Source organism: Littorina saxatilis, linkage group LG2 (genome assembly GCF_037325665.1).
Source record: "Littorina saxatilis isolate snail1 linkage group LG2, US_GU_Lsax_2.0, whole genome shotgun sequence".
Classification (NCBI taxonomy): Eukaryota; Metazoa; Mollusca; class Gastropoda; order Littorinimorpha; family Littorinidae; genus Littorina; species Littorina saxatilis.
Window position 1 is genome coordinate 37,405,768 of NC_090246.1, and position 27,663 is coordinate 37,433,430.

The 27,663-nt window shown below is 44.7% G+C and overlaps 2 protein-coding genes and 1 non-coding gene across 4 annotated transcripts in view; 2 read left to right on the plus strand and 1 right to left on the minus strand.

Annotated features, from left to right (window-relative positions):
- The window catches only part of LOC138958914 (WD repeat domain phosphoinositide-interacting protein 2-like), a 34,395-nt gene extending 30,404 nt beyond the window's left edge, over nucleotides 1–3,991 (minus strand). For both annotated transcript variants that reach the window (XM_070330250.1, XM_070330249.1), the window contains exons 1-3: nucleotides 3,804–3,991; nucleotides 3,602–3,684; nucleotides 1,398–1,564 (exon numbers count right to left, since the gene is read on the minus strand). In XM_070330250.1, the coding sequence (XP_070186351.1) occupies nucleotides 1,398–1,564; nucleotides 3,602–3,684; nucleotides 3,804–3,874 (321 nt within the window). In that variant the 5' untranslated portion in view covers nucleotides 3,875–3,991. The remainder of the gene's footprint in view (nucleotides 1–1,397; nucleotides 1,565–3,601; nucleotides 3,685–3,803) is intronic.
- Nucleotides 3,992–4,315: 324 nt separating this feature from the next.
- LOC138952865 (centromere-associated protein E-like) overlaps nucleotides 4,316–27,663 on the plus strand; it is a 42,981-nt gene continuing 19,633 nt past the window's right edge. The window contains exons 1-15 of the mRNA XM_070324609.1: nucleotides 4,316–4,363; nucleotides 7,250–7,316; nucleotides 8,400–8,494; nucleotides 8,735–8,824; nucleotides 16,170–16,288; nucleotides 16,561–16,671; nucleotides 17,947–18,031; nucleotides 19,512–19,579; nucleotides 19,905–19,961; nucleotides 22,020–22,150; nucleotides 22,540–22,672; nucleotides 23,164–23,283; nucleotides 23,729–23,918; nucleotides 24,576–24,886; nucleotides 25,857–26,035. Coding sequence (XP_070180710.1) covers nucleotides 7,261–7,316; nucleotides 8,400–8,494; nucleotides 8,735–8,824; nucleotides 16,170–16,288; nucleotides 16,561–16,671; nucleotides 17,947–18,031; nucleotides 19,512–19,579; nucleotides 19,905–19,961; nucleotides 22,020–22,150; nucleotides 22,540–22,672; nucleotides 23,164–23,283; nucleotides 23,729–23,918; nucleotides 24,576–24,886; nucleotides 25,857–26,035 — 1,745 coding nt within the window. The 5' untranslated portion in view covers nucleotides 4,316–4,363; nucleotides 7,250–7,260. The remainder of the gene's footprint in view (nucleotides 4,364–7,249; nucleotides 7,317–8,399; nucleotides 8,495–8,734; nucleotides 8,825–16,169; nucleotides 16,289–16,560; nucleotides 16,672–17,946; nucleotides 18,032–19,511; nucleotides 19,580–19,904; nucleotides 19,962–22,019; nucleotides 22,151–22,539; nucleotides 22,673–23,163; nucleotides 23,284–23,728; nucleotides 23,919–24,575; nucleotides 24,887–25,856; nucleotides 26,036–27,663) is intronic.
- LOC138960549 (5S ribosomal RNA) lies at nucleotides 9,941–10,059 on the plus strand. The gene has a single exon (XR_011454025.1). It is a non-coding gene; the product is annotated as a 5S ribosomal RNA (ribosomal RNA).

A 27,663-nucleotide genomic window follows, 5' to 3' on the forward strand; every position in this document is an offset into this window, starting at 1 on the left:
GATTGTAAAATTAAAATGATTGATACTAACTCACTGCTGCTCTGGCTGCAACTGCCAAACGACAATTTTGTCTGTTTGGGGTCGGGGTTTTGTTCTTTCGTTTTGCGAGGCATTTTTTTAAGCAGGCGACAGCACCGGATAGGCTAAAGCGAACAGTGCCATCGAGATGATCAGTTTAAAGATATCGCGCAGTTTGAGGACAAGGGAGGCAACCTCTGCTTCACGGCGTGTCAATGTCGACAGAGGAGTGGCACGAACACGGCGTGTACTTTAGTGGTCTCAGTAGAGCAGGTGGCCTGCGTGCTGTTGCTTGTAAACTAGCAAAGGCTATACCCTTTCAGCGTTTGACTCGTACATTTTTTTTACCTCTTTGGAAGAAAACAGTTACGTATTTATACCTCTTCAGAGAGCATCTCGTACGTGATTTGGAGGGTCAAAGGGTATTATACCCTTAATTCTACATGATGTAGAACCCTGATAATGCAAGACCAGTTCGGTGCCTAGCGTTCACATGTAGCAAGCACATCATGCCAGTGATATTAGAGACGCTCTATTGAAGCCGGGCCTGACTGCTAGTGAAAAAATAAAAAAAATCCCAACAAAGACCCCTCCTTTTTACAAACAATTTTGCAGGTCGTTTATGGGATGTTTTTATGGTATCTTTCTTAAAACTTTTTTCTAACATTCTGCTTGATCCATTCACCTCATTTCTTTTTTTACACAAATATTAACCAGGCATGGGAATTGAAAATTGTAAAAAAGGCGGAAAATTTATAACTGAAGACGCAAAGCGTCAAGTCGACGGCGCAAAGCGCCTAGCCTTACTAGGGGGGTCCGGGGGCATGCCCCCCCGGAAATTTTTTTTCTCCAAAGAACCCAGATGGTGCAATCTGGTGTCATCTGAGCTCCAAGTTTGCCATTAAATTCTGTTTTTAGAATCAGAGTTTTTAGTACAAAAATGTACCAAATTTTGCTTACATGTATTATATATGGTTTAAATTTGAAAAAAAATTTATCTGTTGAGACAAACAGGAAAATGTAACTTGTAACATAATCTGTGCAATCTGGTTTACTTTCAAACATAAAAGTTCAATAACTGAGGCGGGCGGTAGCAGTGCGTAAACAAAGTACGGAAAGTTTTCGCGGGCTTTTGCGCAAAGGCCAAAGTAACCGGTGCTTTTTTTGTGTGCCTCCCCCCTTTATTTTTTCGGCGGACACTTTTGCATTTTCGGCGGAACAAAAAAAAAATTCGGCGGAAATCCGCCATTCGGCGGACAATTCCCATGCCTGATTAACATTAAAATAAACTCACTCCTAAACTACATAATCTGCAGTCAAAACATAACCCGTAATGTTCATTCCTTTCATATGCAGCAGGGAGCAAAAACATATTTTACCTGGCGGTTAAGCTTGCAGCCTAAGATCGATCCAGAGTAGCTGTAGTTGCAAATCTCTGTGCCCTTTTTAAAGTGGCACACCTTGAGTTTCCGGGGATGCTGCTGATTGACAATTGCCACCAGGCTACTGGCAAACAATCGCTCCACGATGTAGGCTTCTTCCTGGGCTGTAAAACATAAATGTATAAGGATTTAAACAGATGTAAGAACTAAGATGTTTTGATATCACCTAGGAATCTTTTAGTTTTTTGTGTGCATAAACTTTGCCTATGTTTAATGGTGCCCTATTTCACAAATTGAATGACCTGTAAGTGTAATAATATACATTAATACAGTACTAAAACTACTACCCATCTGCTGCATGTTTCATTTCCAAGATCTTGAAATTGAGGTGAAACTAATCATAACTGTGGTCAAAATTAGTCAAGTTTATTCTTAGAAAAACTTGCTATGCTACCTTGTGTTATAGCTATTACATTTTATTTACAATAACTAACCAATGTCTAATACTTATACTTTAATAATAATAGTAATATTGTTGCGACCCATCTCGTCATCGGCGCTTTTCCGGAAATGACCTGCGCTTTGTTGGAATTCCAACAATGGCCGCCATTGTAGGAATTCCAACTTTGCACTACGCAATTCTAGAAATGTACCGCGCGCATAGTCAGAATTCTGCTCTTTCTTAGAATGCGATGTAAAATGATACAAGTCATGATGGCCAATGATGATCCTTGTGTTTTAAAGTGATCAATGCTTAGTCTTGAAAAAGCAGATCTCTGCATTGTATAACGCACCAAACCAACCGAATTACAAAAAGCAAAAACACTTTTGATAACTTCGGCGGGCTGTAACAACACAGTTCAACGACCCATCCCACTCGACCAAAACGCACCAATTTTACGTAATTTTTAACGTTTCAGATCTTACATTTTACAACAACAAAAACACAACAAGAGTGTTCCGATATAACTTTTCACTGGTAACTATCGATTGTAATAATTTTTTACTCAGTCTTAACTGATTATATATTAAACTCACACAGTCTCTCTGGGCTGTAGAGACAGCATTACGTCCCTTTACTGAGTAGGCTCTTGTCACTGCATGGTAATCTAGGCTCTTGAAACGTAATGTGCAAGTCTGTGCGCTATATTGATGTGATGGATTGTTGCAAAATGTTGATTCAAATTAAAGATGATTTCAGCCTGTTGTAACAAACTAACACTCTACTCTGAGAAAAAAAATCATTGTGTTCAAAATAGATCGAGACACCAGCAACAAGCCAGCTGCATGCGCTGAGTGTCACTGAGAGAATTGTTACACAGTGTACCCCACACCCCGAATTCAAGACTTCCCCTGTATAAGACCTTGCTTTTTCATATACCTTATTCATGACCTGTGAAAAGGGTATACTTTTTTGTGCCAGTCGAAGGGTTGCCATTTCTAGAACGAGGTAGCTCGTTTCCGGAAATGCGGCGCTTTGTTATGTTATATGAAGTCTTATATCGCGCGCGTATCTCCAGACTAGGACTCAAGGCGCAGGGATCTATTTATGCCGTCCGTGCGAGATGGAATTTTTTTACACAATACATCACGCATTCACATCGACCAGCAGATCGCAGCCATTTCGGCGCATATCCTACTTTTCACGGCCTATTATTCCAAGTCACATGGTGGACATTTTTTATTTATGCCTATACAATTTTGCCAGGAAAGACCCTTTTGTCAATCGTGGGATCTTTAACGTGCACACCCCAATGTAGTGTACACGAAGGGACCTCGGTTTTTCGTCTCATCCGAAAGACTAGCACTAGTCTTGAACCCATTTGAAATTTGTTGGAAATCAAATGAGGTTTCGGGAAATCCCGATTATTCCAACTCTGCCCCGGATTCTTACTTTACGCCCAACAATATTACTAATATTGTAATAAGTCTAAATAACTGTGTATAACTTTATTATAAGATGGAAGCAAGTTACCCAAGGAAATCCGAAGAAATCCATATTTCACAATACATTTTCAAAGCCCCATGCAATATACACTTTCTAAACACACCCCAAAAAATCTTTAAACACAACCCACAAGACTTCGATATCTAACTGACCAGATGTTCCGTTTCACTTGACCATGACTACGTCAGCAAGTCATTCATTTCCAGCATAGGGTGCGCTTTCAAACGCACCACAGAACGAACAATTCACTCACCATTTTCGTAGATGGGCTCAAGCTTTTCCACCGAACTCAATGAAAAAAGACGGTAGCCTGATTTACTTCCAGCTGCAAGGGACCTGTTCGGAAAAGAAGTGAAGTTTCAGTTTCAACCCTTAGCCTGGGTTTGTTTACAAACAAATAGTGGACATATTAATAATTAAATCGCAGTTGGCTGCCAATGATCAAGGAAACTTACGTGTTATCCTGGTTAAAGTTGGCAAACAACAGGTTCGTCTGTTGCTCACCAGAGTTTACAACCATACTCATTAGGCCTGAAAAGCCTTGGCACACTCCACTGACTAAATCCGTTGTCAGAAGATGACAGAGCTATCTTGCCATATAAAAAAAAGTGAGGTTGGTGTTGCAGCATCCTATGAGGGTTGATCATCTTCCCTGTGATTGGTTGATTGTATTTTGTTGTCAGGAACAGTAACTCAAATGACTTAGTAAGCCTATGTCAGCTGGCACAGCCCTATCAAATGTTGAATATTACCCAGCCTAAGACGAGAAATCGGTCTCACTGTTTAAAGACTGTTAAAGTCTGTAAGCTTATCCTCAAACAATCTGGAGTGCGAGGCATGCGACTATTATAAATAAGACCCAAAGTAATTGCTTAAGGAAGGGAGCAAACTCTTGTAGTCTGCAATTGTATTGACCAATCATCAAGGCGCTTACAAATCTGACAACCAATGAGACCGTGTGGTAGTCGTCAACAGCGGTGCATTCAAACCAATTCTGTGGTTGTCAAACACACAGGTAATTTTTATGATTACAGAGTGTCAAGTTTGTATTTATCATAAAAATGTACACTTTACAGCACTTTTATTGCCTACGTTTGAAGTGTTTCATGTGGTCATATCAAATTTTTAGTTGTGGAAGTCGTAATGTGTTCTGAAACTGTCGTATTGTCGAACGAAACAGCATGCATCACGCCTCACGGGATTTCGTACATTAGCCACTTGACTTGGTCAAGTTGGTGTGCATCGCTCATTTGTTCAAGTAGCATAATCCGTTATCGTGAACGTCAAGTCTAGGAACTTCGGACAATAACCTTGAATGTAAACTATTTGGCCCGATTTTGGGTGGCATTTTAGTTCTTCTTCTTCCATTTAACGCCCAGGGTCAACATTCTGACTATTAGTGGCGCATTGAGACTTAATCAGTTAATGCCGTGTGAGATGGATTTTTTTTTTACTTTATTCCAAGTCCCACGGGTATTTGATGGACATTTTTATCTATGCCTATACAATTTTGCCAGGAAAGACCCTTTTGTCAATCGTGGGATCTTTAACGTGCACACCCCAATGTAGTGTACATGAAGGGACCTCGGTTTTTCGTCTCATCCGAAAGACTAGCACTTGAACCCACCACCTAGGTTAGGAAAGGGGGGAGAAAATTGCGGCCTGACCCAGGCCTGAACACGCAACCTCTCGCTTCCGAGCGCAAGTGCGTTACCACTCGGCCACCCAGTCCTTGTAGTTGATAACATAAGCACCAGTCAACCTTTTCATGCCGGTGTCACGATTTCATCTTTCGCCTGTGTACATATTTCCCCCTCGACATATACTCAAGACTGAAATGTTGTTTCCTGGTAAAATTAAGAAGTGATATTATTTATGGACGAAAAGCATGTCAGTTTCTTGCACGTGAAGAAAATTGGTGGTAAAATGTAATAGATTTTACCCCCAAAATCGAATTCTTCGAAAACATGTACTGAGTGGTTACGTCCCTTGCGTAAGAAGGAAAACATTTTAGGATGAATCAAATTTCTAAGTTAAATAAAACAAATTGGTTGGACAAATTTGGCCCCATGAATGTAAGGTACACAAAGTCGCTCATCAGTACTATCGAAGGGTGTTTTTTTGTTCAGTGTAGAGTTTATACTAGATCAACGAGGCCGAGAAGCGAAATATCAACACGGCGAAAGATGAAAACGTCACACCGGTACTGCTAGTGCTGCTACTGTGCTAGTGTGCTAAAGTTCCTTGATTTGCAATTTTAAGTGTTGCGCTTGTTCCAGGACGATCTCAATAGACCTGTTCGGTATCTGAGCAGGTCTCGCAAGATATACGCGAGACACACTCTTTGTTATGCTTTGAACGTCGCGAGAACTTCGAACCTCGGCTTCTGCAGCTCGCGCACGATCACTGTACCACATGCTTTGCTATGCTCTGAAGCTTAGAATACCGATACTGATAAATGATAGGGTCTATTAATTTTGAAACTTTCCGCAAACGTTTAGTGTTCCTAAGAGCAAACCCCAAACACTGAGGCAAAAGCTATATACACACTCCTAGTGTATACAGGATTGATGCCGATGGGTTTGTATAGTGAGTAATAGTGTATACACTCCAACAATGAAAAGCTCTGTTACAAATCTGTAGCCAATAACAAGTCGTTAGGAAGTAGCCAAAAAAAAATCAGTCAGACGTATAGACTTTCGCCATTTCATTTCAGAGTGTCGAGGGTTGGCAAATAATGTACATTCACATAGTATACAACCGTTTCTAGGTCGAAACACACTGAAAGTCTTCCAAACTCCGACAATAAACTGCCATGAAGCATCAGTTTTGTCTGTGTTTTTGTCTGTGTTTGTTCCCAGCGTACTTTGATACCATGAATCGAAACGATTCGAAAGTGAAGCGTACCTTCGCAAAATGGCGCCAAATGACGCTCCGAGTGTTGATGCGGTTCAGTGTCTGGTCATTTAAGACCGCCCCGAAAATGTAATCTACGTTACTTACAGCAAGGGCCGTGCAGCATCAGATTGTTTTCGTTTGTACTCTTATAATCAACTGCTCTGCGTTTCTATCGCAAAGTGGTGTCGAATGTCAAATTAACGCCAGAGTGTATACATACAAGATTCTGACCCCTGTATACATTCCGAGTGCGTATAGCCAGTGTGAATGATTTGATGTTATGGGCCTCGCTGCCTACTCCAGTATTATCTTGAAATCAACTCTAAACTAACCTATAACAGTATAAGTATGCAAGAGAGATGAGAGTAGGGTTTTTGAGTCACTTGAGAAAAAGTGACTCTATGTAATCGGTCAGTGTTAGTCTGTCCGGCCGTCCGGCCGGCCGTCCGTAGACACCACCTTAACGTTGGACTTTTCTCGGAAACTATCAAAGCGATCGGGCTCATATTTTGTTTAGTCGTGACCTCCAATGACCTCTACACTTTAACGATGGTTTCGTTGACCTTTGACCTTTTTCAAGGTCACAGGTCAGCGTCAAAGGAAAAATTAGACATTTTATATCTTTGACAAAGTTCATCGGATGTGATTGAAACTTTGTAGGATTATTCTTTACATCAAACTCAAAGTATTTACATCTGTAGCCTTTTACGAACGTTATTAGAAAAACAAGGGAGATAACTAGCCTTTTCTGTTCGGCAACACACAACTTAACGTTGGGCTTTTCTCGGAAACTATAAAAGTGACCGGGCTCAAATTTTATGTGAACGTGACTCATTGTGTTGTGAATAGCAATTTCTTCCTGTCCATCTGATGCCTCATATAATATTCAGAACTGCGAAAGTGACTCGATCGAGCGTTTGCTCTTCTTGTTTCCTGGTGCAAAGGGCCTACAATTGTTTTACATCAAAATTAAGAATATAATGTGTTTTGTTTCTGTTTGCAGAAGATACCAGGATGGCTGACACAGACCAGATAAAAGTGGTCATCCGTATCCGTCCCTTATTACAGAAGTAAGTATGCTGTGTGTTCAGAAGTGGCGTGATGTAGAACTGCCAAATTTATCAGACAGCTGAACTGTGACACTGACACTTGTCAGTGACACTTGCTTATGGGGCCGTCACATGCGCGATTCAATCGTGCAATTTACCCTGTCACACGGGCGACTGAGTCGTGGAAAATAGCTACGACAAGTCTGCGACTCAGTCTTATGCGATTCCCTCGTAGCTTTGAGCTTTAGAACTTGTTCTATTCCTGCGACCCAGTCGTCAGTCAATCGCAGGGGCAGAGCCAATCAGAACGCGTCGTTGCGGCCTTCACGCCGTGACGTAAAAAATGGCGGACAGTGGCGGACAGCGTCTCTTCGTCGATTCAAAACTTATTGGAAGAACAGTTTCTTACTCAGATATAAAGGAGACGTTTTAGGCGTGTACAGCGGTCGGGAAACATTAATTGCAACTGTCTGGGAACTTTATTTCTCGCAAAGGCGTAATGCTGAAAGGTATTTTTCAGAAAGGTAGAGCGATGTTCGAACATTAGCGTCTGCTCTCGCAAAGCGCGTTTGCCGTATTCACTGTGACACGTCACTTCCGCCCCGCTCGCGTGGAGTTATCGTTCGTCTATCGTTCATCGTGTGACGGGTCAATGGCCTACGATGTGATGTGTGATCGGCTCAAGATTGAATCGCGCGATTGAATCTCAACGATTGAATCGCATATGTGACTAAAGCTTTAGGGTGAAAAATAAAATGAATGAAATAAAAAAAAGCGCTTTCACTTTCAGTTCATTCAATTAGATCACAGAGATCATTTTCTCTTTTTTTAGATTTTTATCTCAGGACCAAAATGCAAATCTACATGTAGTGGTGGGCGCATATATATATGTGAAACACTGAAAGTTGAACCTTAGTTTGATGGAATCCAGCTTTCCTGAGAGGTTTGCAATCATCTATGGAGGGTAAAGTTAAAACAGGGACTTGAGCACAGGAAACGTTTGAGTTAAATTTAAAATGGAATTTAGATAGATTGTTAATTGTCATATTTTATTGAGGGATTTCAATTTAAAAGAATTCATGTAATGATGTATATTGTTTTTAGGGAGCAGCAGACGCATCAGGATGCTCTCTGGACTGTCAAAGATGAAAAAATGATTGGCCAGCGGGACCAGCCACAGCTGCCACCCTATGTGTTTGGTAAGAAGTTAAGAAGATAAGAGTAATTATATCTAAAGATGACAGTGACATATAAGATCTACTATTGTACATGTACTCCTAATTATGCAATTACATTTATTGTCACTTTTAATTAGAAAACACACGCTTGACCCATGGAATCTTACTGTGCATTACAAGCAAAGCCATTCTCAAAATTCAAGACCTTTGTCTTATTACAAGGAGCAAATTGATACAATATTTGTTGTTTTATTTTTTCAGATGAAGTGTTCGACCGTGACAGTTCGAACTGGGAACTGTACAGTGGCGTTATTGCACCTATAGTGGAGGCGGCTATGAATGGTTATCATGGTATGCTTAAGGAATTGCTATTTCTTTCTCCTTTCTTTTTGTTAATAAGAGGATTGTTTCAAAGACTTATTTCTGTGTGAATATCACTGAATTGTCGAATGTGAAATTGCTTGAGATGAAAAATGTGTCAATATAACACTTACCTCGACAGTACTATTCTTGCACATTATCTATTATAGGCCGAAAAAATTGGACAAAACGCTGAGTGGGTACAATTATCTCCCATAACCATGCGCCACCGTGGATCCCAAGCACTGTCCGAGTGCTTCCCCCTTACAGGATGTAGGTGGCGCGTCCTCTTTCTTTTTTCGCGCGTGTCAGACCGGCTGTGTTTCTGCTACGCTCCCGGATTATTTTGGACTAAGAGGCTCCTTTTCTGTGTGGACTATCACCTGTTGGATTATTGTGTGTTATTCCACTTCTGGCTTGAGGCTACGTTGTGTTTCCTTCAACTTGTGCCTCCGTTTTTGTGTGGCGGACTCGGCGTGCCTCCCGTCCTACTTCGTGGTGACCGGTCGTCTGCTTCTCGTTTCGCCGCATTCACTTGAGTATTGACCTAAATTTTCTTTGAATTTTGTTAATTCTCGGTCTTTAAGGGTACGTACAGGGCGAGGTAGGATGTCTCGTCCTGTTTTGGGCTCTGGTTCTACGGAACCAGAGTCTGCCGGGGGCAACCCTTCTCCGGGCGCCCAGCGTCATGTTTTACGCACGGAGAAGGGGATCTTTCGGCGCTCCGACTCTCCCTCCCCAAACGCTTTGCGTTTGCGGCGAGGGAGGGCGGAGAAAGCCTGTTTGAGCAAGCTCAATGCGAGCTTGCTCAAACAGGCTGGGCTTGAGCCTGGGACTTCGGGCGGGGCTGCGCCGTCGAAGGTTCGGGGAAGGTCGAGGGGAAAGAAAAAGCTTCTTTCTCCTTCTCCTTCAGTGGAACAGGCTTCCCCCCCTTCGACGCCGTTGTCCGGCCCTCAGTCTCAGGCTTCAGCTCCTCCCGGTTTCAAGCCTGGGGGGAAGGTTTCCTTCTCCCCCCTGGCTCGAATCCGGGGGCAGGTCGATTCCCAACCCTCTTTGGGGGTTGGTGAATCCGATCTAGGGGCTACTGGAGAGACTCAGGTTTTGACAGCCAACGGCCATACCACGTTGAAAACACCGGTTCTCGTCCGACCACCGAAGTTAAGCAACGTCGGGCCCGGTTAGTACTTGGATGGGTGACCGCCTGGGAACACCGGGTGCAGTTGGCATTAAAATCTTCCTTTTCCGGTGCCTCTCCTGTGCCCTCCTCGGTTTCCACCGCTGTGGAAGCCAGGAGGGACACGGGTCCTCCTCTGAACTCCCTCGCTGGGTCGTCTGCTGCTGTTTTGACAGTAGTTTCGGCCTCCTGGGGGGGGAGATCGGAGGAGATGACGGGGTCTCTGAATTCCCTCCCCGCTGGGGTTGGGATGCGAATTGACCCCGTTCAGGGCGGTCCTGTGGGGGCAGGGGTTTCAGGCTTCGTGCCTACGACCACTGCTACTACGGTTCCCTCTGACGTCCGTGTGACTGGTGGCTGTCCCTCTTGAAACGCTCCGGCCGACTAGTTACTGGACGTGGAGGTGTTCGACAGAACGTGGTACTTCTGTCGAATGGTCAGGGCGACGGGAACATTGTTTCTGTTGCTCAGACCGACACCTCCGACCGGACCGTCTTGACCCCACGCCATTCCTTAGCGTCTGGTGTTCGGGTGACGGATGGTCCGGACCAAGGGTCCGGAACGTTCCAGGCTTACGGGTCGGGATCGAACCGGACCCACGGGTCCCGACTGGACTTGACCTCCGGGTTTGGTCCGGACGGGACCCATGGTACGGGACCGTACCGGACCTTAGGGTCCGGTGCGGGACAGTACCTCTGGCCCTTGCCGGACCCCCCGGACCTACGGGTCCGGATGGTACGGTACGGGACCAGTGGTTCGGTCGGGACCGGACCACCCGACCACCTCTGTTGGTCTGGGTGGTCTGGCACCGAACCGGAACACACCGGACCTACGGGTCCGGAGGGTACGGTACCGGACCAGTGGTCCGGTCGGGACCGGACCACTCGACCACCTCTGTTGGTCCGGGTGGTCTGGCACCGAACCGGACCATGCCGGACCATGCCGGACCTACGGGTCCGGATGGTACGGTATGTCCACGTCCGGACCGAGCCACCCGAACACTTCTGTGGGTACGGATGGTTCGGTACCGAACGGGACCTCCGGATGGTACGGGACCGGACCGAATCTACGGGTTCGGATGGTCCGGTACCGGACCACCCGACCACCTCTGTTGGTCCGGATGGTCTGTCACCGAACCGGACCATACCGGACCACCGGACCTACGGGTCCGGATGGTACGGTAGGTCCACGTCCGGACCGAACACTTCAGTGGGTACGGATGGTTCGGTGCCGTACGGGACCTCCGGATGGTATGGGACCGGACCACAGGACCGGAACACCGGACCACCCTACCGGATCGGTCCGGACCACCCGACCACCTCTGTTGGTCCGGATGGTCTGGCACCGAACCGGACCTACGGGTCCGGATGGTACGGTATGTCCACGTCCGGACCGAGCCACCCGAACACTTCTGTGGGTACGGGTGGTTCGGTGCCGAACGGGACCTCCGGATGGTGCGGGACCGGACCGGACCTACGGGTCCGGTGCTGGACCGGTGGTCCGGACCGGACCACCCGACCACCTCTGTTGGTCCGGATGGTCTGGCACCGAACCGGACCATACCGGACTTACGGGTCCGGATGGTACGGTGTGTCCACGTCCGGACCGAGCCACCCGAACACTTTTGTGGGTACGGATGGTTCGGTACCGAACGGGACCTCCGGATGGTACGGGACCGGACCGGAACACCGGACCGGAACACCGGACCACCCTACCGGACCGGTCCGGACCACCCGACCACCTCTGTTGGTCCGGATGGTCTGGCACCGAACCGGACCTACGGGTCCGGATGGTACGGTACGTCCACGCCCGGACCGAACCACCCGAACACTTCTGTGCGTACGATGGTTCGGTGCCGAACAGGACCTCCGGATGGTACCGGACCTACGGGTCCGGATGGTCCGGTGCGGGACCACCCGACCACCTCTGTTGGTCTGGATGGTCTGGCACCGAACCGGACCATACCGGACCACCGGACCTACGGGTCCGGATGGTACGGTATGTCCACGTCCGGACCTAACCACCCGAACACTTCTGTGGGTACGATGGTTCGGTGCTGAACGGGACCTCCGGATGGTACGGCACCGGACCGGACCACCCTACCGGACCGGATCGGCACCCCCGACCGGACCGGACCATTTCTTTTCTGATCAGACCCGATGGGTTCCTGTTCAGTCTATAAATGGCGGGGGTTCGTTGGCTGGGCTGACCCAACAGTCGCAGGGTTGTTGTTTTTCTCCCCCTACGGCTGCTGGAGACGTTTCGTCTTTGGGGCAGGGGTCTTCGCGGCCTCTTGCTTCTGTGGGCGTTTCTTCACAGCCTGCTTCATCGCTTTCGGCTCTTCCCCCTCAAGCTCCCTACACTCCTGCTTTTGAGGAGTTGTCGGGAAGTGAAGAGGAGAGTGAGTCGGAGGACGATAGGGAGGAGGATCAGGGTCGCCCTGAGGTTAACACTGAACCTCTACCCTTGCCGGTTTCTGATGGAACTTCCGAAGCTATGCTTCGTACTTTCCAACAGTACATGACAGACATCACGCGGCGTCTTGACGTCACGGATGCCTCTCTTAAGCGTCTGTCGTCTAGTGTTGACACACAGGACGTGGACCCGGGGTCTGAGGACGAGAGGCAGGAGGCTCGTCCTCGCACAGCTAGAAGGACGTTTGAACAGTTTCAGGACGTCCTTCCCTGAGACGCCCTCTCGTCCTTTGAGTCCGCTTCGGCCCGGGCGCGGGAGGCTCACGCCGCGTCTGCCGGCGGCTCGTTTTATGAACGATCCGGCCGCCGGCAATTCGCGTTCCACCCTAGTCTAAGTGCCACGGTGGAAGCGGCAGCACATCGCCTGAGGAGTACAGATTCACGTGCAAACGCGACCTATGTTCCTCGGGAGGACGCGGGTTCAGTGCCATGCTTTCCTTCGGGAGGCGCACCTCCACTGTTTCCTCGTGTCCAATCTGTTTCGTCCCTCCCTTTTCCCTTTGACTCTCGAACTCTCCCTTTCCAGACTTCGAGTGTTTAGGGTGGGGCTGACGGTGATGTGTTCGTTGGGGAGGTGCCTTCGGTCAAGAAGGTGGAACTGAGCTCTGCTTCGTTCCACAATCTTGAGGCCACCGTTTCTTCCACAGTCGAGGCCCAATCACAGGCCTTGACATGGATGAGCACGCTGTCCACACTGTTGGACCCTCCCGATCGGGCAGAGTCCGATTCCACTCGGGTCCTTGACACGGTTCGAGTGGATCGGGCTTTGCATGCCGTGCGATCGTGCGTGACGTCTGCGGCAGAATTGGCCATTGGAACACGGGTCCACTTTATTGGCCCTGTTCCGTGATCATTTTCTGCCCACTTCTATAGTGCCTCCGGATATGAGGAAGAGTCTGAGGAACACGTTTCCTCAGCCTTCTTCCCTCTTTCATCCGGACACTGTTCGTTCTGTGGTGGAGTCCACACGCCAGAGGAACACTGATTCTCTGATGGTTGGCCTCGCTGCTTCGGCGACGGCGGCGGGGAGTAAGAGAAGTGCTACAGTCACCTCCAGCTCCCAGCCTCAGAAGAAGAAGAAGAAGCCAGTTTCACTGCCTCCTTCTTCCTCCTCTTAGGCGCCTGTTGCGTTCCCAAGCTAGACGAAGGGTGCTCAGACAGGTAAGGGGAAGCAGCACCACCAGGGGGGGTGGTCGCAAGCCTGCGCCTGCCCGCCAGTAGAATTTTCAGTGAGTCCCGGCCCTACGTTGACGCCCCCTCAAGTTGCCCCTCTTTCGTCCGTCGGTTCCCTTTTTTCGGGCCCGCGGCATGTGGGGCAGACTGGTCTCCAACCAGTTTTTCTTGAGGGTGGTGTGGTCGGGGTTTTCTCTACCGCTGTCGTCACAACCTCCATTGTCCGCTCTACCTTGGACGTTCCCCCCTCCTCGAGAGCCTGCCAGATGGCAGGCTCTTCAGGACGAGGTGAACTCGTTGGTCGAGAAGAAGGCGGTCTACCCCCTTTCTCAGCCTTCTCTGGGGTTCTGCTCCCGCCTGTTCACCGTCCCCAAAAAGGACGGCCGGTTCAGGCCGGTGTTGGACCTCTCCACCTTGAACTTGTACCTTCACAGGTGCAAGTTCAAGATGGAAACCCCTTCGTCGGTCCGGTTGGCCATCCGGCCAAACGATTGGGCCATGTCTGGGACCTCCAGGATGCTTACTTCCACATCCTGGTGGCCCCGGGGTACCGACATCTGCTCCGGTTCGTTTGGGAGGGCACGGTGTTCGAGTTTCGGGCCCTCCCATTCGGCCTGTCCTTGGCCCCTCTGATTTTCAACGGGGACAACAACACCACATGCTTAGCTTACCTTCGCCACCAGGGGGGCACCAATTCTCGGTCCCTCTCCCTGTTGGCGGAGGAGATTCTGCTCTGGTGCCAGACCAATCAGGTCCGGATGTCAGTCCAGTTCGTTCCGGGGAAACTGAACGCCCTGGCCGACATTCTCAGTCGGGGCGATCAGGTTCTCTCCACAGAATGGACCATCGCTCACAACGTTCTACAGCGTCTGTGGGCAAGGTGGGACCGTCCTCTGATCGATCTGTTCGTAACTCGATTCAGCGCTCGGCTTCCCAGGTACGTCAGCCCCTTTCGAGACATGAATGCGTTCCACTTGGACGCATTCACTCTCTTGTGGAGGCTCCTCGATGCTTACGCCTATCCCCCGACATCTCTGATTCCGAGGGTGCTGGCAAAATATCTGCAGGAACGACCAAGACTGATTTTGGTCGCGCCTTACTGGCCAACAGCTCCGTGGTTTCCAGATCTTCGCGGTCTCACCCACGTAGACCCTCTACCTCTGGATCTGGACGGGGGAGGTCTGCTCCAGCCTCGATCATGCCTCCCTCATCCACGTCCAGAGAGTCTGTGCTTGACCGCATGGCTCTTGTGCGCTCCAAACTGCTTGCACTAGGATTGCACAAGAGTTCAGTAGAGTTTTCCTTGAACGCTAAGAGGCGATCAACTAATCAGCTCTACGACTTACGCTGGAGAGCTTGGGCCACCTTCGCCTTGTCCAAGGGGATAAAGCCGCTTTATCCCTCAACACAGGACTTGGCCAACTTCCTGGTGGAAGTGTATCAAAAGAAGAGTCTTTCTTCTAAGACTCTTCTTGGATACAGATCTGCCATCGCTTCCACGATTGCGGCCGCTACTGGTCGCAGAACTGAACACTTGATCAGGTCCTCCCTCATCGCTAATGTCCTTTCGGGTATTAGCAATGCAGCGGTGTCTAAACCTCGGGTTTCATTTCCCAAGGGGGATGTCTTTCTGGTCCTCAAACTCCTGCGTAGCAATGAGTTTGAACCCCTGGCAGGCATCAGTATCAAGTTGCTGATTTTTAAGACTAATTGTTCCTCATCGCTTTAGCCACTTGCCGTAGACTCAGTGGTATTCAAGCTTTGAGTGGCCTGGACTTTGACATTGAGTTCACCACACAGCAGTGGTTGCTAGCATGGTCACGTCAGTCTAAGGTATGTTTCTTGGGTATATTTTCTTTTACGGTAGTACTGTTCGAAAATTGCCTGGGTATCTTAATCCTTGGATTTAAGTGATTTTGATTAAGGAGTTTAATACTCTACATATCACCCTCACACCACTCTGGTATTCTGTGCAAGAATAGTACTGTCGAGGTAAGTGTTATATTGACTGTAAGGCTTCTTTTTAAGCCTACTGTCTATATGATACTTACCGAGACAGTACTATTAGAGTTTCCCTCCCGCCTCCCCTCTTGATATGTTATGGGCTTTTTGAGGGTCTGCAGCTCATAAAGAAAGAGGACGCGCCACCTACATCCTGTAAGGGGGAAGCACTCGGACAGTGCTTGGGATCCACGGTGGCGCATGGTTATGGGAGATAATTGTACCCACTCAGCGTTTTGTCCAATTTTTTCGGCCTATAATAGATAATGTGCAAGAATAGTACTGTCTCGGTAAGTATCATATAGACAGTAGGCTTAAAAAGAAGCCTTACATTCAGTTGAATGTGTGTTGTTGTGCACTTTTGTTTTTCATTCATTTGCACCAGATTTTTCATCTGTTATCTGTGAAAATGTCAGAGTGCTAATCAGATTGTTTATTTTCATTTCTGCTCATTATAACTTTTGTTTTATTCCAATCTCTTGTGACTGCTCACATTGGAAATTTATGTGTGCAGGCACAGTGTTTGCGTACGGACAGAGCGGCTCAGGAAAAACTTTCACAATGTCGGGCAACAAAATGAACCCAGGGATTATCGCTCAAGCCATGAGTGACATCTTTGACTTTATTGAAAGGGTAACTAGTGATTGATGTTACATTGTTAACCATGAATGCGCCAGTTTGACTTGACCCAAGCAAGTTTGACATTTTAAGTTGTGTTTCTCAGATGTGTTACTGTTTATCCATTAGCAGAACATCACGCTACTTTTTAAGGGGTGTTCGTGGATCAGATCACTAGAATTGACCAGGCTTTGAAATTAATTTTTACAGTAGTTAGTACTAACAATAAAATAAGAATTATTGTTGTGAAAATCAGCAGTGTTTGCATAGCAATCTTTGTGTCTCAGAAACCAAGTCATGAGTTTCTGATGCGAGCCAGCTACATGGAGATCTACAATGAGAGGATCTACGATTTGCTCAACAGAGAGGAAAAGCATCTCAAACTGCAAGAAACGCCAGTACGTTGTGTTAAACATGCTTTTTGATTGCACATACTTTACCATGTCTTACAGTTGCCAGCTGCACTAGCTCCTGTTATACCTGCGCTATCAAAAGAAGTTTTGTACATCAAAGGTATGAAAGCATGTATGCATACCCAACTTCTTAGTTTTTCAATTGTTAGACCTGATGTATAACTCAACAAGTGAGGAAATGCACATTTGTAAGTAATAAGGCAGAATAATTATAGACTTGGCCCAGTGAAATCCACAAACGACAAGAAATGATACTAATTACTATATTGGAAGAGCTTTGAACGAGCTGATGAACTGCCATTTCTGTCTGTCGAATAAAATGACCAAGACATCTCTGCTTTACTGTCTCAGAAATGCCTGCTCATCACAGCCGCTGCCACAGGTGTATACTGACAGAGAATCTGTTGTCCTGCTGTCAAATGCTTTTAGTTTTATGACTCAAGGAGTACAGTATCTCAAAAGTTATCATGTTATGCTTGCACACTTACAAGAAAGAGAACAAGAACAAGAATGTATTGCGCCATATAGCATTACAGCCATTGGTATTTGTCCTGGTGTGGAAACACTCATACATTCATTCACTCCTTACATAAAGTAGAGGCTAACAACAGCAACAACAACAAATCTTATTTAAAAACTAGAACAGAATAACAATAATTCAATTTGTAATTCAATCAAGTTGGCGTTTTAATGAAACGGATCCTGTGATTGGTCAGAATGCCCCAACTCATTAAAAATTACCGGTCATTAATTGTTGATAACCACTCGCTAAAAAAGCCATTAACCACCTGCTGGCGAGGTGCATGTATACAACATCAACTAGTCTCGGTTAGCTTTGAGGGTCATTTTACAAGTAGGATATATGAAGGCCAACGAAATACCGAGACCATAAGGTATGCGAAGTGATGACGTTGAATACGTGACGTAAGTTGATGCATGAATTCTTCCGGACTACGTCAGTCAATTCCAAAGATCGTTTTTGTGATGAAAAGAATTTGTTTTAGAGTTTGCTGTCCAGAAACCCGTCAAAAAAGAAGGCAAAATGTATGTGAAAGAAATCAAAACAGAAGCAGGGTGATAAGATAGGAATAGAGAGACATATTTCTTGGGACTTGACCCTTGCAGGTAGGTGGACTGAAAGTAGTGTGTGAACAGAACAGAACCAATTCTGTCTGTCTGTAATTATTTAATGAATAACAAATGAGATCAATTGCAATGACAAGTCATTTTATCAGTCATATTTTATTCCTCTTTCCTCAGGATCATCAGATCAACGTGGTTGGTCTTGAAGAGGAACTGGTCAACAGTTGCGAGCAGGTCTTACAAGTCATTGACAAAGGAGAAGGTAAGAGTAAAGCTAACAAAATAATCCTCTTAACCTTGTGATCTTCTGACAAAGAAGATCAGCCTACAAATCCTCTTAACCATATATGTGTTGCTGACAAAAGAAGTAAGCATACCAATCCTAGGCATTGACAGTCAAACTGCAAAGATGTTGGCAAGTTGCTTGTACAGTGGAGTCCAGGTACAACGAATCTCAAGGGAGATACATTTTAGTTCGTTATATCAGTAATTCGCTGTAGAGTTTTCAACCCTAAAATAATGGCCTCAAGACAAGTTTTCCCACTCACCTTCAAATGATCGTCCCATCGATCTTTCCTTGCAGAGTACAATCTCTGCATGTTTTCAACAGCTTCATAATATAATCCATAGAGAGCTCTAGCAAACTAACAGCGGGAGGTGCACGAAAAGCGTCAGTTTTCACGATAAAACTTTGACTCACTCATTCACGGGACATAACTGCACTCCGGACTGTCCACAGTGTTAAGCAATTTAGGAGACTTCACTGCCTGAGGAGAGTATTGATTCAAATGAACGCCTGGTTCTATATCGCGTCACTTGGTCACGAATCGGAGAAAACAAAAAAAAAGTTCCAGATTTCGAAACCATGTTTGTCAGCCATTGTTTTTAGCAAGACAGACCACATATGCACGAGCTTCGCTGACGTACATCGCAAAATGTCATGACGTCACCACAACTTTCGGTTTTGGTTCGATCTGTGCACCTCCCGCTGTTAGTTTGTTCAGAGTTCGCTCATCACGCGATGTGCACTTGTGTTTGTGTATTTTTGTCTTTGGAGACAATTATTGACATCAGTTCGTTGTAGCCTTGTGACTTTTAGAGACAAAACGGCTCTGGGGCGATGAAAACGTGTTTGTTAAAAGAGGGGTTCGTTATGCAAATGAGTTCAAAAGGTTCGATGTAGCCGGAAAGTAACAAGTAAGAAATAGAAGGCTGTCTGCCGGGAAATCAATGGCAGTTCGTTAAAAGAGGGATTTCGTTATACCCAGGTTCGTTATAGCTGGACTCCACTGTACTTGTAGTTACATGGTATGAGCAGAGGGTGCCTTCTGGTGCGTACAGTGGTACCTCCAATGTGAGGAAACTTCCCAAGAAAGGCCAATCTGTTGTCCCTTTGTCTACACATGTGACGACAGGCAACCTGCAGTGTAGGGACACTTTGGGCTGATCCCAAGGGTGTCCTTTCATTGTAGGTACCTTGTACCATTTTTGCACTCTGCTTTCTCCTGGCGTGACATTAACAGACTTCATAAATTATGAAAGAAAATTGAGGTGTGATTGTGAGTGAATCATTGAATGTCCACACAGGTGTGTTTTATGGTGCAAACTGTCTTCAGTCTGTATTGAATGTATACTCACCTGAGTCATATTCTCCGTTCTGTTGCCTCAGGTTTGCAGATGTTTGTTGGATGTTCAGTTCATGTAAACAATTTCAGATTATAATTGTTTGTTTCTGTTTTCAGCTAGACGCACCTTTGGACAGACAAAACAGAACGACAGGAGCTCCCGATCCCACTGCATTTTCAGAATTGTGAGAAAATTCAATGTTTTGTCATGCAGTAGTGATGAAAATCGAAAATCAAGTCAACAGGATGTTCAGCCCCATTTTGATAAAAGTGAAAACTCGTGCAAGAAGTCTGTTTGAAAATGACCAAAAGAACATGAAGATATTAAATACTTACTACTTAGACTGTATGACTTTAACTGAAGATAATCAGGATCCAGCAAAGAAGTTGCAAGAAGCAATTTTCAGGATCCGTAATGTGTAGAGCAGGCATATCCTATTTAATCATGTTTATTGGAGAACTTGCCGCCAGGCATAGTTTGCTGATTCAAATCCCTTTCACTGTCGACAGATCATCGAAAGTCGCACACGAGATGAAATGGACGCAGCTGTAATGGTGTCTCACTTGGTAAGCCAGTTGCTTTGTCTTTGTGAGGTTTTGTTCATGTGCTCTTTTTACATTTAGTCAAGTTTTGACTAAATGTTTTAACATAGAGGGGGAATCGAGACGAGGGTCGTGGTGTATGTGTCTGTCTGTCTGTCTGTCTGTCTGTGCGTGTGTGTGTGTAGAGCGATTCAGACTAAACTACTGGACCGATCTTTATGAAATTTTACATGAGAGTTCCTGGGAATGATATCCCCGGACGTTTTTTTCATTTTTTCGATAAATGTCTTTGATGACGTCATATCCGGCTTTTTGTAAAAGTTGAGGCGGCACTGTCACACCCTCATTTTTGAGTCACTTGAGAAAAAGTGACTCTATGTAATCGGTCAGTGTTAGTCTGTCCGGCCGGCCGTCCGGCCGGCCGTCCGTAGACACCACCTTAACGTTGGACTTTTCTCGGAAACTATCAAAGCGATCGGGCTCATATTTTGTTTAGTCGTGACCTCCAATGACCTCTACACTTTAACGATGGTTTCGTTGACCTTTGACCTTTTTCAAGGTCACAGGTCAGCGTCAAAGGAAAAATTAGACATTTTATATCTTTTCTCGGAAACTATCAAAGCGATCGGGCTCATATTTTGTTTAGTCGTGACCTCCAATGACCTCTACACTTTAACGATGGTTTCGTTGACCTTTGACCTTTTTCAAGGTCACAGGTCAGCGTCAAAGGAAAAATTAGACATTTTATATCTTTGACAAAGTTCATCGGATGTGATTGAAACTTTGTAGGATTATTCTTTACATCAAAGTATTTACATCTGTAGCCTTTTACGAACGTTATCAGAAAAACAAGGGAGATAACTAGCCTTTTCTGTTCGGCAACACACAACTTAACGTTGGGCTTTTCTCGGAAACTATAAAAGTGACCGGGCTCAAATTTTATGTGAACGTGACTCATTGTGTTGTGAATAGCAATTTCTTCCTGTCCATCTGATGCCTCATATAATATTCAGAACTGCGAAAGTGACTCGATCGAGCGTTTGCTCTTCTTGTTCAATCAAATTGATTGAAATTTTGGCCAAGCAATCTTCGACGAAGGCCGGACTTCGGTATTGCATTTCAGCTTGGTGGCTTAAAAATTAATTAATGACTTTGGTCATTAACAATCTGAAAATTGTAAAAAAAAATATATATATATTTATAACACGATCCAAATTTACGTTCATCTTATTCTCCATCATTTTCTGATTCCAAAAACATATAAATATGTTATATTTGGATTAAAAACAAGCTCTGAAAATTAAAAATATAAAAATTATGATCAAAATTAAATTTTCGAAATCAATTTAAAACCACTTTCATCTTATTCCTTGTCGGTTCCCGATTCCAAAAACATATAGATATGATATGTTTGGATTAAAAACACGCTCAGAAAGTTAAAACGAAGAGAGGTACAGAAAAGCGTGCTATCCTTCTCAGCGCAACTACTACCCCGCTCTTCTTGTCAATTTCACTGCCTTTGCCACAAGTGGTGGACTGACGATGCTACGAGTATACGGTCTTGCTGAAAAATTGCAGTGCGTTCAGTTTCATTCTGTGAGTTCGACAGCTTGACTGAATGTTGTATTTTCGCCTTACGCGACTTGTTTTTATGTCCTGAACACTTGCAGTAGCAGGAGAGAAAACACTGAACATGTGAAGTCTGTGAGTTGACAAACTTACAAAAAGCAAAAAGCGCACAGAACATACAGGAGGATTATTTGACACACTTTTTTTAAGCAAGTATTTATTATAAATAAACATTAAAATGCATGAGTGTTCACACACCAATACACACGCACACGCACACACATAAAAGCTACCAGAAAGTTAATCCAATCTGGACTAATAATCTGCATCAACAAAAAGCAAACATTTTAAAGAATTGATCATTCTAACTTTTGTGTGTGTTATGAAGTACATTTTATTGATTTGTTTGAATTGTGTATGTTTTCAGATGTTGTCTACATAGACCTGTAAAAATGCCCAAAGCTCACAGATCGAGCGTTTATTGCTGTTTTTGAACAACTTTTTTTTCTTCAGAATTTTGTGGACTTGGCTGGATCAGAGAAAGCAGGAGAAAATTCTGGTGATCGTTTTCGAGAGGGCTGCTCCATCAACAAGAGTCTTTTTTGTCTGAGTAATGTGATCAGCAAGCTCAGTGACGGTGTCAGGTAAGAACAGCATTGATTTAACTTTATAGTTGTTATGCCAATTGTACGTTTGTTTTACGGGTTGCAAAGTCAGTAGTTTTACTCAGTAATGACATTGATGGAAGGAGGAGAGGGTAAACTTGTACTGAAACTATAATAAACCATGTAGCACTTTTTCTGAAACATATTTTGGACACCTTTTGTACAGTAGTGTAAGTGTTATTTTTTGACTTTGCAGTTTATTCACTCTTTCGCTGTGAAAGACAAAAAGAATGTTTCTGTGTATGGCATTTTTATTTAAGCTTGGTAAAGCAAACATCAGTATGAAATCGTGTAACTCTTGATCCATTGATTGATCTATAGTTAGGTGTGTCATGTGCCTGTTTTTTTAATGTTTGCAAAATTTGCAGCAACCAGTTTATTGGGTACCGTGATTCCAAGCTGACACGAATCCTGCAGAATGCTCTGGGTGGCAACTCAAAGACTGTGATTGTAGCAACCATCAACCCAACGACAATTGAGGAGAGTCACTCCACTTTGAGGGTAACCAGCGTTTGTTACTCGGCTGTGCCATTCTTTTTACCCATGTACAGAATCATCTGACTATTTTCTCTTTCCTGGTCTCAGGGGCAGACACATTACTTATCACTTGCAAAATATGCTGATTGTAACGTCCAGACAAATGAGACATAATGTAAAATCTACAAACAGTAACTGCAGGGGTCCCACTTACGGAAACCACTATAATAGTGCTCGATTTGGGGCAGATTGCACCATTTTAAACATTTTAAATGTAAATTTCAACATTCCACCCCCCCCCCCCCCCCACCCCACCCTAGCCATACATTTTCAGGGGCTTTTGTTTTTCTTCAGAGGGAACCCAGTAACTGAACGACTTCTTTGTTTACTTAAATCAACATCATGCATTTCCGTCTCTTTCCATGATTGTGTTAGTTAATTGAACTTATCATTTCAACAAATATGTACATGTATCAAATTTGTATTTCTAATGAGGACAATAATTGTTCATGCAGTTTGCCACTAGAGCCAAAACTATTAAGAACAAGCCACACATCAATGAAGTGCTGTCCGATGCTGCCTTGCTGAAGAAGTATCGAAACGAGATCAACCACCTTCAAAAACTGGTCAAAGAGGTGTGCTGTCTTCCTGTTATTGTTCATCGACAACCGTACACAATAGCATGGATGATGATATAGTTCATCATTTCGAGTTTTTGTCTTTCTGTCGCAGTTGATAGTTCAATTTTGAAATTGTTCCGTGATATGGAAGTAGTTGAAAAAAGAATTTCCAGGATTCAAAGACCCTTGGTGCAGGCACAGAATACTGACATTTGGGATAAGCATGTGAATTTTGGGGGTCTGGTAGCTCAATTGGCAGAAACATGGACTTGTGATCCTTAGATCATGGGTTCGAATCCAGGCTGGAAAGAATACAGGTCAATGACAGTCTTGTGAGGACTTAGAGACGATATCCATTAAATCAGGAAATTAAATTAAATTTGGGTTACCAGGGTGGTTTTGGATTTTAGACCTGCATTTTGTGTCATGGATGTTGACCCTCGGAGCTTGTTGTCAACAGATTGGAGTAAAAGACATCCAAAGTGCTAACGAAGACCTGAAGAAACAACTGGACGACAAGCAGCAGCTGATCGACAGCCTGACCAAGACGATAGTTGTGTCTTCTACCCTGTCAGCACCAGGGGCTGCCATGAAGAAAAAGACCAGGAGAGAGACTTGGTGCGCCCCTAAAGTGCATCGCAAAAGTTTTTGTAAGTTGACCAGGGAAGTTGCTTGGACTTACATGGGTGGGATTCTTTCGGTATATGCCGGAAATCCCGATTCGTAATGCCTGGTGGACTTTTTTGTTGTTGTTAATTATACAAATCCGCTAGCGTCTGGGGGCCCCCTCAGACCCCCCCCTAAAATTCTTCAGGATTCATGACATTTTTCAGTCCCACCCATGGACTTATCTTTTTGGGCAGATTTTCAGAACTAGTGTTGGACATCCTCTTTGTCACCTTTTCCCCATTGTAAAAAATTCCAGCAATTGTGGTGAACGGTTTTTGATAATTTGAAAGAAGTTTTGGCTAACACAAAACCATATCCTTGTTAATTTAAAGTGTTTGTATTTTTGGTCAGTCTTTTCTGCGCTTCATTGGCCGAATTGCTTTGTGCATCTGTCGTGTGTAAGTGTGTGATGGCTTGAAGTCCTCGTGCAGTTGATGTGCTGAGCTACAAATTGGTGGTTACAGTTGAAAGTCTTACACATTTAAACTGTTGCAAACTGCTCGGAATATATTACTATTAGTAAAAACTGAGAAATTTGTTATTGTAAAATTCACAGCAAAAGTAAATCACTTTAATGTGACAGTGTAAGACTTTTATCAAAATCCTGTACCAAGAAAATATGCTCTGTCCATCCTTAGTTCCTGCTTTGCCAGCCTTTGACCGATCTCAGTTCACCATCCGGGAAGAATCGGCCTTGGATCTGATGCCGGCAGACACCCTTGACCTCCCGTTCACCTCCATCACGGCAGCTGTCAACGATGACATCGCCACCCACGCCTTTCTCCGGCGTAGCGAAGAGCTGGTGCTGTCTCAGTCACTGCTGAAGGGGGGAGAGGAGGATACCAGCGGAACGTCAGATGGCAGAGAGGAGGCCAAGGAGGTAGAGAGGCTGGAGGGGGTCCTTCGAATGATGGAAGCGGAGCATGCTCAGGAAGTGGAGAAACTGCAGGCAAGTTTGTCTGGTGTTGTGAGCTAGGCTTGCCTTCTAAGCTCTATCAACACTTCTAGAAGTGATTTCATGTACACTAATAAAGAGTTTGTGTATGTCTTGACTGCACACTTATGTGAATGACTGGACCAAAGGTGTTAAAGTACAGCTCTTGTAAGCAAATCAGACTCCACGTGTCACACTGGTTGGGGGTGGAGAGAGCTAGCTGTGGGGCCAGCCTGATTACCTTTTTTTAAATTTTTTTTTTACCTGGTCAGTTGTTGGTTAAATGTGGTTGCAAGATATGAACTGTTGTGGACTGTTAGGTTGACTTAATACTAGTCCATAGAGCAGTTCATTGCTCTTTTAAAAGAAATTTGGTACATGGTGGTCAACCAGAGAAAACACTTTTGCATTGGTCTGAATTCAATTATTTATACTTTGGGGTCTGGTGGCTCAGGTAACAGGTTTGAATGCAGGCTGTGACGGACACTGGTCAACTTCATGTGATGACTCGGAGATCAATGTCCCACCGCTATGTCACACACCTGGGTAGAGCACCTTTTGCTGCTGATTGTTTTCCACTAGAATTTACTAGCAATCAGGCGACAAAAGTTTGAAATGAATGAATTAAATGAATATTTCTATTGGTACGTAAGAAAAACTGCCCACATCAGCTTTCCACTAGAATTTCCTAGCAATCGCACAAAAGTATGGAATGAATGAATGAATGAAAGGAATATTTGTATCAGGAAATATACTTTTTTTTTAACTGCCCAGATACCCTTTCCACTAGAATATCCTAGTGATGGGCTAAAAAAAAAAGTATGAAATAAATGAATACAACGAATATTTGTATCAGGAAATATTTTTGTTAAAACCTGCCCAGATGAGCTTTCCACTAGAATATTCTAGCAATTAGATGACAAAAGGAATGCATGAAATGAAGATTTGTATTACATGTAGTAAGTAATGAAACCTGTGTGCTCAGGAGCGTATCCGAGAGCTTGAATTTGAGAAGGCGATGGAGAGCGACCAGCAAGAGGAGAAGGGACAGGAGAGGGAGAGGAGTCTGACGTCGACTCACCAGCAGGAGATTGCTCGCCTGGAGGAAGAGGTTCAGCGATTGGAGCACCAGCACCTTCTTACACTGGAGGAGAACAAATACCTGTGAGTTGCAGTATTCAGGGACAGGATTTGTATGCAGATTCTTGCAATTACGCTTTATCTGTCAATTTGAAACTTAAAAAATAGCCTACTTGTTTTATGTACTTTGGAGGGGGCGCTCTGCAATAAGCTTTTTCAGTTTTACACCAGCTTTTTCTCTACTTCTGTTTCCTTCTTGCTTTTACTTTCTCCTTCTCTCACTACTTATGACTTTAACTCGTACCAGTTCACGGTATTTCATGCTGAAAACAATGAAATAAGGGTATGGCCAAAACATCTTTTATGCTCATTTCTTCAGGTAAATATCACATGTTGTATATCAAATTGAAGCTCTTGAAACGTTCTTGCTAAGGCCAACAAAAAAAAGTTGTATGTTTCTGGTCACCCGACCCTACCTAGTTTTTTCCCGCCAACCCTAGACTTTTTGACTCACATGCGAAGCAAAAGTGAGTCTATGTACTCACCCGAGTCGTCCGTCCGTCCGTCCGTCCCGGCGTCCGTCCGTCCGTCCGTCCCGGCGTCCGTCCGGAAAACTTTAACGTTGGATATTTCTTGGACACTATTCAGTCTATCAGTACCAAATTTGGCAAGATGGTGTATGATGACAAGGCCCCAAAAAACATACATAGCATCTTGACCTTGCTTCAAGGTCAAGGTCGCAGGGGCCATAAATGTCTAAAAAACAGCTATTTTTCCCATTTTTCCCATTTTTGGCTCACGTAAGTGTAGCCTATGCGATCGTAACTTTGTCTGTCTGCGTGCGTGCGTGCGTATGTGCGTGCGTGCGTGTGTATGTCTGTGGTAGAAACTCTAACATTTGAAGACGTCACATTACATTGACGTCACATTATGACGTAAGAGGGTTAGACGTCACGCGAAGGAAGTACTGAAAGTCTCGGTCATTATTATTTTGAGCGGGCCGAGACTAGTTGGCAGTCGTGTCCCTGTAAGTAGGCTACATGCAGACAGACAGATCTAGATCTAGTGTCTCGCTTTCTTGCACAGTTTCACCTATGCTCTTTCTCTGTGTGTGTGTGTGTGTGTGTATATGTGACGGAGTGATTGAGTTTGTGTTACTGTTTGTCGATTTCTTACGTGAGCCTTGATGGCTTCGCCTCTTGTCTCTGAAGTTTTTGAGATTGAATACCTCACCTATATATGATATATAGGGCAAAGTAAGCCCCATCTTTTGATACCAGTTTGGTTTACCTTGCTTCAAGGTCAAGGTCACAGGAGCTCTTCAAAGTTGGATTGTATACATATTTTGAAGTGACCTTGACCCTGAACTATGGAAGATAACTGTTTCAAACTTAAAAATTATGTGGGGCACATGTTATGCTTTCATCATGAGACACATTTGGTCACATATGATCAAGGTCAAGGTCACTTTGACCCTTATGAAATGTGACCAAAATAAGGTAGTGAACCACTAAAAGTGACCATATCTCATTGTAGAAAGAGCCAATAAGCACCATTGTACTTCCTATGTCTTGAATTAACAGCTTTGTGTTGCATGACCTTGGATGACCTTGACCTTGGGTCAAGGTCACATGTATTTTGGTAGGAAAAATGTGTAAAGCAGTTCTTAGTGTATGATGTCATTGCTAGGTTTAGTTATTTGACCTTGACCC